Source organism: Alosa alosa, chromosome 8 (genome assembly GCF_017589495.1).
Source record: "Alosa alosa isolate M-15738 ecotype Scorff River chromosome 8, AALO_Geno_1.1, whole genome shotgun sequence".
Lineage (NCBI taxonomy): Eukaryota > Metazoa > Chordata > Actinopteri > Clupeiformes > Clupeidae > Alosa > Alosa alosa.
This window is the reverse complement of record NC_063196.1, coordinates 35,582,607-35,599,286: the sequence shown is the minus strand read 5'-3', so window position 1 is coordinate 35,599,286 and position 16,680 is coordinate 35,582,607. Positions and strand designations below refer to the sequence as shown.

At 44.8% G+C, this 16,680-nt stretch overlaps 1 protein-coding gene across 4 annotated transcripts in view; it reads right to left on the bottom strand.

Moving 5' to 3' along the window:
* LOC125299255 (nuclear receptor coactivator 7) overlaps positions 1-16,680 on the bottom strand; it is a 42,621-nt gene that overhangs the window by 3,568 nt on the left and 22,373 nt on the right. For 2 of the 4 annotated variants that reach the window (XM_048250456.1, XM_048250458.1), the window contains exons 8-15: positions 15,608-15,792; positions 15,080-15,320; positions 13,900-14,314; positions 13,357-13,528; positions 11,071-11,215; positions 7,681-7,806; positions 7,415-7,567; positions 1-42 (exon numbers count right to left, since the gene is read on the bottom strand). The exon at positions 1-42 is cut by the window's left edge and continues 54 nt beyond it. In XM_048250456.1, the coding sequence (XP_048106413.1) occupies positions 1-42; positions 7,415-7,567; positions 7,681-7,806; positions 11,071-11,215; positions 13,357-13,528; positions 13,900-14,314; positions 15,080-15,320; positions 15,608-15,792 (1,479 nt within the window). Of the gene's footprint in view, positions 43-7,414; positions 7,568-7,680; positions 7,807-11,070; positions 11,216-13,356; positions 13,529-13,899; positions 14,315-15,070; positions 15,321-15,607; positions 15,793-16,680 lie in introns of all 4 variants that reach the window. The other 2 variants (XM_048250457.1, XM_048250459.1) reach the window with 2 other exon arrangements.

Here is a 16,680-nt window from a genome sequence, read left to right as displayed (position 1 = left end):
TTCACTCACTCTGAACGGGTGTGTAGAGAACGCACCAAACACCTGACCAACAGCACACAGGGAGTCAACACGTATGTGTGTGTGTGTGTGTGTGTGTGTGTGTGTGTGTGTGTGTGTGTGTGTGTGTGTGTGTGTGTGTGTGCGCGCGATTTGGCCAGCTTCCGTCACGGTCCACGCGCGGGATCACACGGCTTTAATTTGTATTTTTCCAGTGAGACGCTGCAACAACCCAAACAACCGGTAGATGGCTCAAGTGAGCAGGGTGTCTCGTAAAAAGAAATGGAGCCTGGAAAACCCTACACAGACTTCACTACAGACTTTAGCAGACTGGTTTAGAAATAATTTAATAGCCAGAAATATGCCTCCCCTACCCTAATAAAGAAATATTTGGTTAACTGTGAGTGAATCCCGTTTGCAGCCGTAGAAGAAACGCAGGACAAATTAAACATTCTGGTTTTCTCCGAGTGCAACGATGATGGACAGACATCATTTGGACAAAACATAGAGCATATTAACCACCGTTGCTCAGCCAAATGCCTTCCTGTTATGTCCTGTTTTTGATTTTGAACGATTTTTGATGGTCACAAGTTTACTTCATTCGCGTTTATTTTTTTTTATTATTAAAGAGTGTTTTTCAATTAAAGATTTGACTTCGTGCTTACTCAGTAGAGCATTTAGTGCTCTCCCCAATCCCAGACGTTTACATTGCATGTTTGTTTGTTTGTTTGTGGATGCAACCGCGAGATACGCGCTCGTCATAGGCGCCAAAACATCGAGCACCCACATGTGCCAGCTTACAGTCCCGGCTAAATTTACATTAATTTAAAATCAAACATCGCAGTTAATGTTAAATTCAGCATCTCTCATAATGTGATTGGCTATGTTGCTGTCAATCCCCTACTCCATATCCTAACCACCAATGAGAGTGTCTCTCGTATGAAAATTCCTGATACTTCCCACCTGAAGAATTAACGCAAGGCTTTGTAGGGTCTTCAGCCCCGAATGTTTAAAATGTATATAGCCCTGAGTATCATTTTAAAAGTAGTCTGACAAAGCTTGTTTTGTGACACAGTTAAACACTGGTACCTCATAGAACGTCTATAACATAGCTTAGGTGGTCGCAACTCACAAAAGTAAAGCAGATAGAAAGAACTCACGCAAATCTAGCCTACAACACGCAGACAGCTTCATGGGGAGAGCGCGCGCACAGGTGTTTTATGATTGTTGGCTTCTGATGGTATCTTGCTAATTCACTGAAGAAAGACTTATGATTATGGATAGAAAGAACATTCTGAAAAGGAAAGGAGTAAGGCAATGAGGAGCAATGCTATAGTGGAATACTCATGTTGCTGTATCAGCAGATGAGAAGGACCTGAAAGTGCCACTGACGACGTGACTGCCTCATAGGCTCACAGGTTGGTGAAGGAGAAAGCTGAGCTGATCTAGCTGAGCCCAGTGACTATGCTTTTGTGAGAAGGCACACCATTCATAGGCCTAAGAATATCCCTGGCAGACCTTTACAAAAAATATGATCCCATACACGCCTTTTACACCAGTGTAGGATATGGCAAAGTTTGAGAACCACTGCCTCCACTTCCTGTCGGCTAATGGGCACTTCTGGATGGATAGGCTATATCTCGTTTTTTTAACGGTGTGATGTCAAGACGAAATATAATTTCTGTTCATAAAAACAAAGGAAAGTGTTTTTTTTCCTTTTAGTTTGGGTTAACGCAATTAACCTTCTGAGTTACGTAAACTGTTCAGGAGTCAAACGACAGATCATGCGTTATTTAGGCGTAGTGTAGGTGACTGAAAGTGCACAAAAAGTATGCAACATATGCATACTTTGCTATTGTTTCAACCAGCCTGTTGTCCATAGCCTGTCAAAAGAGTGGTGCCGGAACGATTTTAAGGCTATTTCGCATAGGCTACTCAATGGTGCTATTTCACACGCATTATAGCGACCCCCACTCACCAGGGTTAGGTGGAAGGTGTTAATAGACGATTGGCGTAGCCTACAGTGGACTAGGACTGTCAAAATTGCTCAAAAATGACGTTCGAATATCCCCTCTAAAATAAACACATGTAGTAATTAGTAAAAAAAAAAAAAAAAAAAGGGGCTTTGGTTCGGATCTATGCTCTCATTGCACACAAAATAACCCAGACACATACATTCATGCTCTCATTGCACACAAAATAACCCAGACACATACATTCATGCTCTCATTGCACACAAAATAACCCAGACACATACATTCATGCTCTCATTGCACACAAAATAACCCAGACACATACATTCATGCTCTCACTGCACACAGAATAACCCAGACACACACAGAATAACCCAGACACATACATTCATGCGGTTTGCCACTGCGCTCCAATCAACCACTTCTGGGTGAGTGTCACAAAATCTCTCTCTTCCATCTTTGGCTGTCACATCCCAGCATCCCCTTCCTTATGCATACTTGGTGATACATCCACAGTCAATTTAAGCAACTCCTGCATTAAAACACTGCTGGTAGCACTGACTATCGCCAAGAAAACAATCCTCATGAACTGGAAATCTAGGAACAATGTTTACATCACTCATTGGAAAAACTTGTTAACAGACTATATATCATTAGAAAACCTATCAACTACAAACTTAATCAATACTCAGGACACAACCTCTCCTTGGTACCCCTTTATCACCTACTTACAGTCCTGACCCTCTTTGCATGAGATCCATCTCCACACCAACACAGTTCATCAACAGATACACATATCCTCGAACACCGGGCAGGGGATGGTAGCTGGAACTATTATTATTATTATTATTATTATTATTATTATTAATAATAATAATATTATTAATATTGTTATTATTAGTGCTGTCAAACGATTAAAAATTTTAATCACGATTAATCGCTGAATTCCTATAGTTAATCACGATTAATCACATATTTTATCGCATAATTAAAATTCTATTATTTTGCATTTCTGAACTTTCCAGGAGTCCACGTTAACAATATAAAGCAATTATTGTGTATCTTGATTAGGATTCAAATGAAAGCAAAGCAAGTTACTTTATTAACTTAACTTTAAGACGTAGGTCTATTTGATTATTTCAAATCAAATTTCAAAAGATGTGCAGCAGACCTGAGGCAACACAATATATTCTTCAGAAATATAGCTAATAAAGGGCATAACAAACATAAAATACTATATTCATTATCTTTGAGTTCAGTTGAAAATAAGGAACTTTTCGACATGAGTGCATTGCCATTTTATAGGCCTACAGTCTATGGTGCACTGTCACTTGCCGCACACATCAAGTTTTTAACACGCAAACACTGGATGAACAATGGATTTTATGGAGCGGCGTCGACCAAATATAACTGAATCGTGATTTACACGGCAGCAAAGTGCGATGCTGGTGTGCAGAGTTGTATTGAAAAGAATGGAATCTAATGTACAGTAAATGAATGTCGAAAGCAGAGTGCATTGCACTCATGTCGGCATCGGTGTCCACAGCAATTTAAAACACCATTCAGCTGACCGGGAGTTCAGAACTGCGTTGGTGTTTATTGTACGAATCTACTCTTTGGCCGGCTCGTAAGCCCAAACAAGTGTGTGCAGCATGCCTTTACGTAGCCTACTAAAGGCGCATCATCAGATAGGCTACATTTAATCTGCATCACGCCCCATTGATTCTAATGGGAAAGACAGATAGCCTAATCACACCTTGACGTTACATCTAGTTATTAATTTACAGGCCATTCAATAATTTTACTAACACGGCAATTATAAAGAATTATGTGTATGTAACTTACTCATGTCAAAACGATGTAGGCTACATTACAACCCATTCAGCACTTACTAGCCAGACCTACCATATCCCATGTAAAACGGTTAGCTTGCTAGCTAGCTAACTGTGGAACCTAAGTATAACAGGCATAGCCAATTATCTCACCTAGTTGTAGGAAAAAGTCTACGTTCATATTACAAGTGATAGAATGAATGTGTGACTTATGTTTAGTTGATGTTATGACATGTAAAGTTAAGCTTGCCGAACTTAGTTATAGTCAGCCACGGGCAGTTTGACTGTGCCTACATTCGTGACACTCCTGTTACTAGGCTAAACTGGAAAGAGCAAAAAATAGGAACATAATGGTCACATTAATCCCATAAACACACAGATAACTCTTACACCAACCTTGTTTTGTGACTTTTATTCACGTTTGTTTCAAGATGTAGTAAATATAACCCCTTTTCGCTCCCCACTTCTATGCAGCATAGGTTTCCATTATCCAAACAGCTCCCTTTCCCCTAAAAGTGGGCGTGTAGGCTACATGCAGTACGGTCTAGCTAGATCCAGTGTGGTGTTGTAGTTGTTCTAACGTTACTAGTTGTTGCAACAGCTTGTGAAAAAACTACAAAGTTTGTTACACCAAAAGAACGTTAATCTCGCTGATAAAAAAATTGACGCCGTTAAAATAGGTTTACGTTAACGCCGTTAATAACGCGTTTAACTGACAGCACTAATTATTATTAATAGCAAATAAATAGCATCCCCTTCTTCCCCTCCCCCTTTTATTTACATTCTCTGATAAATTTTCTAATTTCACTCTCTCTGCCTCTCTCATCGTTATTCTGCCGGGGCCCCATTGGATGGCTTGGGAGACTCGGTCCTGGCGGGTCGCTGTGTGGGTTTGGCATTGGTTGGGTCCTGTGGGTTATCTATTGGCCCTGTGCCCCCGATGTGCACACCCTCCTCATACGCTCATGCACATGCCTTGTTCTGGAAGCACGCAGCACGCTTACTCTCTTTTAATTGCACTACATGTTAGGTGACATTCATCAAACATAAACAAAAACTACAAAACAGGCTAGGGTAAGAGTGGAGTGCAGGTAGATGCCTCATCAGGTGTCTATCTGCATGCCTCACTTATTTTAATGCACACATTACAGAGGAGGCATACATCTTACACAGGGTAAGTGTGGTGTGCATGGGGAAATCCTGACAGATATTCACCATGCATGCCCACTTCTTTTAATGCTACACTCTAGATTGGCTAGGTTGAGGGCTCTTTCACATACATATTTAGGTCAAGAGTGGCGTGTTGGGTGAAGGTCTGGGGGCGAGGTGTGGTTGGTCGTGGTAGTGGGGGATGTGTGCATATGCTGGGGGCCTGGGGGGATGGGTGGCACGCAGGTCCTCCCCTCGTCGCCGTATAACTGCGGGGGCTGGGTGGAACTGTGGCCATTAATGGGTGCCCAGGTTGTCAATCAGTCAGGCAATCAGTTATTCTTATTACTACACTCATCTTTAACAGAATAATTACAACTCCTCTCCTCTGAAACCCTCCCTCTCTATGTTCCAGCTTCTCTCCTCCTGGCCCAACAGCAAGCCAGCCTTATACATATGCATACCCCCACCCCCATCCCAACACCACCTCATTCACACTCTCAGAGCTACCATCCGCACCCCCCCCCATCCCCCCTTCTTTTCATTCCGGTCATCAATTTCATCCCTGATAATCATATCTGTAATCATCCTGGTTGCAAATCATCCTTAGCCTTTCTGTTATTAATAAGCCAAGTCAATGTGATGTCTGGTTAAGTTACAGTATACGTTTGTGTAATGTACATCTGTTTGTCTTATGTAGTATTCTGGTGCATGTCGTAGTGTTGCATTTTCTGTAATGTCAATGGTGTTTGCAATAAAAAAAAAAAAAATAAAAAAAAGAATATATTGGAATATCTAGGCTATATTATTTGCGCATTATGTCAGTGACACGCATCATGTCATCTGTTTTTAACTTTTTGGAAACTTTTGAATTAACTGAAAGAAGATAAATATTTTTCGTTTGTTTTGGAAGTTTATTTTTACGTAGCCTACAATGGCCAGTTCCGACAAAGCCGAAATTACTCTTTTTGAAACCATGAGTGAGCAGGCCGTGCGTTTGTATGGTTAAAAAAAAAAAAAAAAAAACATAGTCCAGTCCATAAAACTTCATTTCAATTTCAAAAGAAATACTGGACTATGTTTTTTTTTTTTTTTTTTTTTTAAACGGCGACGAAATTGTGAATTTGGTGGTTTTATCTTTTGTGCAGATCATATTATCAAAATCTGAATCGGCCTTCTTGGCCTGGTTTGCGTAAACTAACAAGGAATCCCCCTCCATGAAAATGAAAGGCTACATATTCTCAACTGACTCGTCAAAAAGTGTGCACCTTATTATTATCTGCAGGTGTGGGACTTTGACTTACGTGCACGTGGCTGCAAATTTACTTTTAATTTATGTATTTTCTGCCTTGGACATTTTAAAATATGGATGTATTGTGGTTAGAAGTGTAAATATCAATTAGAAACCTAAATCTATTTATAATTATTAATTTGCAAACAAATAACTGGCGTCAGTGACGTCTTTGACATGAAGATCCCCAGAACTATGCTTCTACTAGCATTCTACCACAGGTCGAGAGGTGTAGTTGTAACTACACAACTTTACGATAGTGGTTGCGAACGTTCGTTGCTACTATGGTTTTGGGAAACACTAGGTGTTGGCAACGTAGTGTAACGATGCATTGGACTATGTAAGTTCCACCACCATAGTTCAAACTATCGTTTGGGAAACAGTTTTGTCGTACTTACATAGTTTCACCCATGTTAGTTGCTAACGTAGTTAGCTTTTGGGAAACGCACCCCTGATGTCTGATGTGTGATCAGTGGAATATGGGGAGGGAAGTGGAAGTGTTTTTGTTGCGTGTCTGCAGAAGTCAGCCAAATATGAATGTAATTCTGCGGTATAAAGCAGATGTATTTGTTTATTGTACAGAAAAATAAAAATGACATGTCAAGCAGTCAATTGACTACATTGCAGTCAAGAAGTAGGGAAAATTAATTTACAAAACCAAAACGTGGGTCATAGTTGTCTAAGCCTCTATAGCGTAGCCTGTTAAAAACGTCACTAGATAGCATTAAATCGCCAACAACATTGTTTTCTGCAGAAGCCTACCCAAGGCTACAGATTCATTCTGAACAGTTATTTCGTTACCACCGTGTAGTCAAGCCTTAAGCCATACCCAAGTAGCCTAAATCGAGGTATTGTTTCATTATGCATGATTTATTTTGTTATTGAATTTGTAGGCTGGGATTCCTCTCGGCAACAATTATCTTTAAAGGTAGCCTCCTGCTTTTTCAGAAGGGGCAGCAGGCAGGCTACTGACAGAGCGATGTACAGTGGCAGAGCGACGCACAGTGGCTGAAAGTGGTACTAAAGTTTCACGCAGCTTCACGCCGCGTAATGCGCGACTGAAATGGCCATTTGAAAGCAACGCCCACTGTATGCTTCTGTGCGTGTCTGAATGCGCATGTGTGTGTGTGTGTATGAATGTGTATCCGTATGTGTGTGTGTGTATATATGACCTGGTTGTCCATGTCCTTGATGACCAGTAGCACGGGGCAGTCCAGCCTGGCCAGGCTGCGGTAGAGCGTCTTCAGGCTGGTGCCGTGCACCCCCGTGCTGTACACCAGTCGCCATGGATACCCCTGCACACGCGCAGGCAAGCGGGCAGCCAGCTGCAACAGGAACCAATCATGTCACGCCAACACACCACAGAGGAGGGGTGTGTGTGTGCGTGTGTGTGTGTGTGTTGTCCAATGGAGTACTAGAGTGTGTGTGTGTGTGTTACCTTCTGAATGTGTGTGTCGTCCAGCAGAGTACTAGGGTCGCTCAGGCAGGGTAGCAGGTCTATAGGCTCCGCCTCCTCAAAGCTCCCAAAGCTCTGACGCCGCTTGGCCTCGTTGATGGTGATGATCTGTTATTACAAGACCCAATTTAAAGAGCAACTTGCAGCTTCAATTTATACATAACTCTTGTCTGAAAATGTCTTTTTAAAGGGGGGGACTTCACCGCCTCATCTGCCACAAAACGTTTACACAGACATTAATATTCCAAGTGTGTGTGTGTGTGTGTGTGACATTAATATTCCGAGCATTGACCATAGAGGGGACTTCACCGCCTCATCTGTCACAAAACGTTTACACGGATATTAATATTTAGAGTATTGACCATATTCAGAATAACACAATATTGCAAATATTTGTTTGTTTACATGAGTTGTTAACAAAATGTTCCATTCATATTCCCGTTTACAAGTCACGGATATAGACTGTTTAAAGTAGGTCACGCAACATATTCTGACTTTATCAAAGTTCTAAACGTTCCTTCCGTGAACGTGTGTGTGTTCAGATACATGTAAGTATAGTTACATTAGCTGCTTTCAGACATAGGTTTAAGTCCGCGTGTTCTGCGGATATCAAGCGGTTAATCGCATATTTTATCTCGATTAAAAATTCTATTATTCTATTATTTTGCATTTCAGAACTTTCCAGAAGTCCATATTAACAATGTAAAGCAATTCTTAGCAGTGTATCTTGATTGGGAATCAAATGAAAGCAAAGAAAGCAACACAATGTCTTCTTCAAAAATAAAGCTGATACAAACTGCAATAGGGGGGCAGCCGTGGCCTACTGGTTAGCACTTCGGACCTGTAACCGGAGGGTTGCCGGTTCGAACCCCGACCAGTAGGCACGGCTGAAGTGCCCTTGAGCAAGGCACCTAAACCCTAAACCCTCACTGCTCCCCCAGCGCCGCTGTTGATGCAGGCAGCTCACTGCGCCGGGGTTAGTGTGTGCTTCACCTCACTGTGTGTTCACTGTGTGCTGAGTAGTGTTTCACTAATTCACGGATTGGGAGACCAAATTTCCCTCACGATATATACTTATACTAAATAAATGCTACAGCAAAAGTGCATGCACAACATGTACACACATGATACAAACTCATTACAAACTAAAAATATTAGTTAGCCTATTAGCTGGTTTGATTTGCATTGAGCTCAATGAGCATCAAACCAGCTAATAGGCTAACTGAAATAACACCCATGCCAATCTCTAGGTATGGTGAAGGGTATGTGATGATGTGGGGCTATTTTAATTCCAAAGGCCAAGGTAACTTTATCAGGAGGCACAGTATTCTGGATCCATGAAATAACTGGCCTTTAAAAATTTAATTCCTAATTCCTAAAAATGTTATATTCCTCTTTTCAGTCAACTTTAGCATGGGTGCCAATACTTTTGGCCATCACTGTAGCCTAGTCCATCCCTATTACCTATGTTCAGTTTATAAATGGTCAGTAGTGGGAACTACTGTTGCCATCGCGATTTCCTTTTAAAAGTTTCTTATAAAAAGGAGATATCAATAATCAACAATGACAAGCCAGCTGGAACCTGCCGCGCTCTCTCCCTCTCGTGCACGCTCAAATGCGTTCCCAATTAAATGGAGTAGCATAACGTAGTTAGATCTGCTGCAATGGAGGTACTATGTATCTCGATGTAACAAGCTGTTTTAAAGCAGTTTGCAGTAGCCTGAAGTTACTCACAACGTAGTCCATGCTGGAAAAAAAATAGCGAGCGGCCTATGATAACCTAAATAATTAAATGCACGGCAGGCCGGATTAAAGTGCGTGGCGGGCGGCAGTTGGCACGCGGGCCGTAGTTTGGACACCCCTGTACTAGATGAACTCTGTTTTATCTCCCCTTTCAATATTGTGAATAGTAAATGTGCCCAGCCCTAGGCACTAGGCTATAAATCATTTTGGAAATGATGGACAGTTTAACACAGAGCCTGACTTATTCTAATGACCTCTTTGGATATAGTCTATTCTAATGACCTCTTTGGATATAGTCTATTCTAATGACCTCTTTGGATATAGTCTATTCGCCTTATTCACCCAGTGGCCAGAACGAGGCTACAGGGTACACTTGCCATTACACCTCAGGCCAGCAGATGGTTGTAATGCACTCCGTTTGCAAAATGCCAAAATAAAAACTCACTGAAGAAGAACAGGCCAGTGAACCCTTTTTCTGTGAGCTTTTTTTTGGCAGTTTCCAAACGGAGTGCATTACCACCATCTGCTGGACTGAGGTGTACCCCCTGCGGAACAGTGCTAGACCCCCTGCGGAACAGTGCACGACCCCCTGCGGAACAGTGGACGATCCCATGCGGAATCCTGCGGAACAGTGCACGACCCCCTGCGGAACAGTGCACGACCCCATGAGGAACAGTGCACGACCCCCTGCGGAACAGTGCACGACCCCATGAGGAACAGTGCACGACCCCCTGCGGAACAGTGCACGACCCCATGAGGAACAGTGCACGACCCCATGCGGAACCCTGCGGAACAGTGCACGACATTAGAGCGTGACAGCATCACTATTGTTATTTTAACTCCTTGTCATTTTATGTTCACTAATGTTATTTCCTAGGGTTAGTTATTTTATGTTCACTAATGTTATTTCCTAGGGTTAGTTATTTTATGTTCACTAATGTTATTTCCTAGGGTTAGTTATTTTATGTTCACTAATGTTATTTCCTAGGGTTAGTTATTTGTTATTTCCTAGGGTTAGTTATTTGTTGTTTGCTAGGGTTAGTTATTTGTTGTTTGCTAGGGTTAGTTATTTGTTGTTTGCTAGGGTTATTTGTTGTTATCTTTGAGATTTTACGTCTGTTCTTTTCTTTATTTAGCCTATTTAGATTTTATTATTATTATTAAATATTATTATTTTGTGTCAAGTAAAGCACTTTGGTGCAATGCTGTTACTTTTAAATGTTCTATAAAAATAAATTGACTTGACTATGTTAGAACATTAGAACAGCACCACTATGTTAGAACATTAGAACAGCACCACTATGTTAGAACATTAGAACAGCACCACTATGTTAGAATATTAGAGCGTAACAGTTCCACTATGTTAGAACATTAGAGCAGTACCACTATGTTTAGCATTAGAGGGTAACAGCACCACTATGTTAAGGGAAACAGTGACGTAGAACAAACCTTAACAATACAGTAACAATGTGTTATAACAGTGAAATGCAATAAAAATGAGTTTTGTTGAATTGTGAGCTCAAGGGGCTGAATCTATAAGGATGGCATTTGCTGTGTTGGAGAGGAGTGTCATGTGTCATGCATTGCGCATCGTTACACCCCTACCCCTACACACACACACACACATACCTCCCAGCTGCGTGGGACCTCGCTGAAGAAGTTGTCAATCATGTTGAGTTCGTCCTTCTCCACTACGATGAAGCCCTGCTCCCGAGCGTCCTTCCCATAGGCCTCCGGGGACCACTGCACAAAGAACGAGTACAGGTCGTCCACCCTGCAGAACACACACACACACACGTTAATCACGTCCTTCCCATAGGCCTCCGGGGACCACTGCACAAAGAACGAGTACAGGTCGTCCACCCTACGACACACACACACCAGGGATGGAAATTAGCCACCCGCCCCCCGCCAAATGCAGGTAGTTTTGTGCGCTGGCGGGTGAATTTGGTCAACTTACCAGCCACTGTGGCGGGTAAATAAATAGAGCTAGCATAGGCTACCACAAATAGTCAGATCCGATCTTATTTTCATACTTATTGACGGTTAAAAATAAGAAAGTGTCTGTAGGGATCATGTAACGTTACCAGCGGTAAATAGCGCTGATTTGAAGTTCTACAACAACTACCAGTGAGCCGCCGCCCGCAGCATAGCCCGCAGCATAGCCCAGCACAGCACAGCCCAGCACAGCCCAGCACAGCCCAGCACAGCCCAGCACAGCCCAGCACAGCCCAGCACAGCCCAGCACAGCCCAGCATAGCCCACAGCATAGCCCAGCACAGCACAGCCCAGCATAGCCCAGCATAGCACAGCACAGCCCAGCATAGCCCAGCACAGCCCAGCATAGCCCAGCACAGCCCAGCCCAGCACAGCCCTGCATAGCCCAGCCCAGCATAGCCCAGCATAGCCCAGCACAGCCCGCAGCATAGCCCAGCACAGCCCAGCATAGCCCAGCATAGCCCAGCACAGCCCGCAGCATAGCCCAGCACAGCCCAGCACAGCCCAGCATAGCCCGCAGCATAGCCCAGCACAGCCCAGCACAGCCCAGCATAGCCCACAGCACAGCCCAGCACAGCCCAGCACAGCCCAGCATAGCCCAGCACTCCTCTCCAACCCATCACTGGTGCAGTGCTTCACTCTTTGCCATTACCATTAAGAAACTGTCGCTATGCTCTCATGTGCCACTGCTAGCTTATTTCAGGATGACTGCATAAACAAATCTAGTGAGATCTGTGGATGTGTTGTATCTTCACAGACTAATATTCTCACGTGAATAGTTGTCTTTTGAAGTGGCCCGTAATCCGGCCCATGAGCATAGCCCAGCATAGCCCAGCACAGCACAGCCCAGCACAGCCCAGCACAGCCCAGCACAGCCCAGCATAGCCCAGCATACCATTAAGAAACTGTCGCTATGCTCTCATGTGCCACTGCTAGCTTATTTCAGGATGACTGCATAAACAAATCTAGTGAGATCTGTGGATGTGTTGTATCTTCACAGACTAATATTCTCACGTGAATAGTTGTCTTTTGAAGTGGCCCGTAATCCGGCCCATGACACCTTCACGGAAAACAAGATGACATGCTACTATTTAGACCTATGAGGCAAACAGGCGGACATCTCCACACCCATTCGTCGTGGTGGAATATCTCACAAACTTTTCATTCAAGAAATTACAAACCGCATATCAGAATAAACAGCAGAACTTAACGAACACAAAGGTGTAAAGCATTCCATTATGCAATTAGCCGTTCCAGAGTAATTTTTGAATTAAAAATTTTGAAATTAAAGCAAATGTCTACAAGGTCTCCAACTTTGAACTTTTGTAATACACGATAAGGCCAAATACAAAATAAATGTTAACAATATCACCTAGATAACTGTAAATAGTTTTTCCAATGTAGTTTCACAAAATGCTAAGCATTAAGTTTCTTAAAGCTGTGCTGTGCATTTATTGTTCAGTGCATGATTTCATAACAGGCCAAATAGAAAATAAATGCTAAATGTTAAATATAGCCTTGATATCTGTAAATATTTAAATCAGATGATGTACAGTATAGTTAGATCAAGTTGGAGAGTCGATTATAGGATGCTCCAGAACTCACACAAACGGAGTCTTAAAGGAGCCACACCACTTTTATGACATGACACTATGGCATAGTATTGTGGTTCTGTTGGCCTTTAGTTTTGTTGCTACTGTGCTTGTAGGTTTAAGGCAAAATTCAGCACATTTTAGTCGTATGGCAATAATGCCGATAACCGTGATCATTTTGGGTAGCCTACTATAATCATGATATCACATTTTCATGCCATTTCTCTAGTGGCTGGTAAAAAAGTTGATTTTGGAATCCACCAGTCACAGTGGCAGGTGGAAAGAAATATTAATTTCCATCCCTGACACACACACACCTACACACCTTTCTTGAGGGACGGCAAACCAATACTCTAACAGCTTGACTCGCCCGCTGGAGGAGTGGGAGGGGCTAGTTGTCTGGGCAACAGCAAAAGACTTCCTCATTGGTTTGCCCACTTTGAAGCAGAGGAACATGGGCGGAGCTTTGCTCTTCTCCTCCGTAGACAGCAGCATGTCTGAGAACAGAGAGAACAGATGAAAGGATGAAGAGAGAGAAAGAGAAGAGAGGTGAAGACACAGAGATGAACATCAGGTATGAAGTGACTGGTGTTAAGTTTCTCCAGAATTAGTGCCCTCTAGTGGGGTAATAAGCTCCTACAGCACTAGTGCCCTCTAGTGGGGTAATAAACTTAGGACTAGTGCCCTCTAGTGGGGTAATAAACTCCTACAGCACTAGTGCCCTCTAGTGGGGTAATAAACTTAGGACTAGTGCCCTCTAGTGGGGTAATAAGTTTATCCAGCTCTGCTTAATACTACTGTAAAGAGGGCTATGATGTAGACTGGGATGTGGGGCTGTTCTGATTGGCTGGCTGGTTGTAGTCCTTACTTTCTATTGGTCCTTGCATCCTCTGCAGCAGCCACGACTTCACCTCGGCCTTGTGGCTCCGCCGCCTCCTCTCCTCCTCCGTCAGCTCCTCCTCCAGTAGGGAACTACATCTCCCATAATGCCCCTGGTCCTCAGCCAGCCCCTCCTCCAGTAGGGAACTACATCTCCCATAATGCCCCTGGTCCTCAGCCAGCCCCTCCTCCTGTGGGGAACTACATCTCCCACAATGCCCCTGGTCCTCATCCAGCCCCTCCTCCTCTGGCGAACTACATCTCCCACAATGCCCCTGGTTCCCCCTCTGGTCCCCTGCTTCGGCTGCAAGCTCCGTGGCTCCGCCCACCACTGACGCCTCACTCCGTTTCCTGCTGCTGGCGGCGTCTCCCACGGCCTCCGTCTCCGTGGTAACCTCGGTGATCTCTCCAGGGGGCCCGCCTTCTGCTGCTGGCGGCGTCTCCCACGGCCTCCGCCTCCTGCGGGTAACCTCGGTGATTCAGGAGCTGCGCAGGGATGCTCGGCCCCTCCTCCCCTCAGCACTGCCCCAGTGGCTGGAGCTCGTGAAGCTCCGGCGGGCTCCGGGCCCCACCACTGATTCTCACTCCGCTTCCTGCTGGCGGGCGCCTCCCACGGCCTCCTCGGCCTCCTGGGTAACTCCTCGTGATCTCTCTCCAGGGAGCTGCAGGGACAGGTCCTTCGCCCCTCCTCCTCCTCGCCAGCACTGCCCCCTAGTGGCTGGAGCTCGTGAAGCCTCGGCCGAGGGCCACTGGTCGAGCTGGGGGCGGTCCGGTGGGCGACGCCATGCTCCAGCTCCTCAGAGCGCTGGAAGGGGTTGAGATCTCGCCCGACGAAGCTCTTCTCCCACTCGGCCCGGCCTGTACAGTGGGACAGAGATCAGGCGTAGGTCGCTAGCCCCTCCTCCTGGCTAACCACGGAACTACATCTCCCATAATGCCCCTGGTCCTCAGCCAGCCCCTCCTCCTGTGGGGAACTACATCTCCCACAATGCCCCTGGTCCTCATCCAGCCCCCTCCCTCCTCTGGCTTAACTACATCTCCCATAATGCCCCTGGTTCCCCCTCTCTGGTCCCCTGCTTGGCTGCAACTGCCCACCACTGGCGCCTCCTCTCCGTTTCCTGCTGCTGGCGGTCTCCCACGGCCTCCGTCTCGGTGGTAACCTCGGTGATCTCTCCAGGGGAGCGTGTGGACAGCCCTTCGTCCCCCTCCTCCTCCTCAGCACTGCCCCCTAGTGGCTGGAGCTCGGTGAAGCCCTCGTCGGAGGGCGACTGGTCGAGCGGGGGGGCGTGTCCGTGGCGACGCTGGCGTTCCAGCTCCTCGTAGCGGCTGAAGGGGTTGAGATCTCGCTCCGACGGAAGCTCTTCCCACTCGCCCGGCCTGTACAGGGGACAGAGATCGTGCGGTAGGTCGCTAGTGGGGGGAGGGGGGGGGTCAGGAACGGAAACAGAAAGTAAAAGAAAAAGAGGAAACCAGGAACGGAGGGAACCAAAGTGCAAACAGAACAGAACCTTAAACAAAAACACATGGGTAACCATGGAAACATGCCAAACAAAATCAGCTGTGATGACAACAGACTCCGCCCACAACAGAACAATGCCGATGAGGACTACAACGGGGTGAAGGGGTTTGGAGAAATAACAAATGGTGTAAGGGTGTGTGTGTGTGTGTGTGTGTGTGTGTGTGTGTGACAGTCTTACGAGGGCAGCGCGTCCTTGATCTTCATGCGTGAGACGTCATCGTACAGCGCCACAGAGATGACCTCGTCCATGGGGCATATGAGGCCGTACTCCTCGCAGCCGTGTTCGATCACCAGCGGGTCCGACTTGTGCGGGTCGAACATGATGTTGTTGGGTGTCACAATCATCACCCCGCCCACCACACCCTGGCGACAGACCATAATACCAGCATAGCATCAGATCACCACATGAAATCGCCAATCACCAAATCCCAACACACCCCAACACCATCAACTCACTAATCACCAAATCACAACACCATCAACTCACTAATCACCAAATCATAATCACATCACATCCGAATACCATCAACTGATAGCAATTATTTTAGGGTTTCAAAACTACTTTTAGTTAGCCATGTGGCCCCTCTTGGCATTAAACAAAGGCACCCTCCCCTCCCCCAATGAAATGCTAATGTACTGGTTCCAAGGGCTATCAGATCCACAAGACAAAGGATGTTACCTTGCTATAATGTATCCATGTGTCATGAAATGTAAATATATTCATGTCTGGTATCATTGTAATAGTCTCAGTACAAGGATTGTAATGATTTGATTGTGAGAATGTTTGGAACATTCTATAAGTGATATTTCTGATATATAAGATATCTCTCATGCTGTTCAGATAAGAATGCATAGGTGTGAAGTAGTTGTGAGTAGGTGTGTCTGATGCCATCTGGAGAACCAACCACGTGGGATTGTTTTGCCACCAATTCTTTCTTTGTTTAACCCATACAAAAGTGACTAACTTGAACTGTGAACGGTGAAGAATTAGAACTAGATGGAGTACTGAAGAAGAGAGAGAGAGAGGTTGATCCAGCAGAGGCCATGGCCTCTGTGCCATGGCCTACATATACCATTTTTTACCCTCTCTGCTTGTAACAGAATAAACCTGATTCCTAAGTGTTTCTGAATTTTGCCAGTCTACGTTAATTTTAAAGGGACACCAGGCAAGCCTGATGATTTTTCTCTACGAAACTCCCCCTCGCTCGGTCTGAAGATTTTTTCTTTTTCTTTGCATCTTCCGTCAAGGGT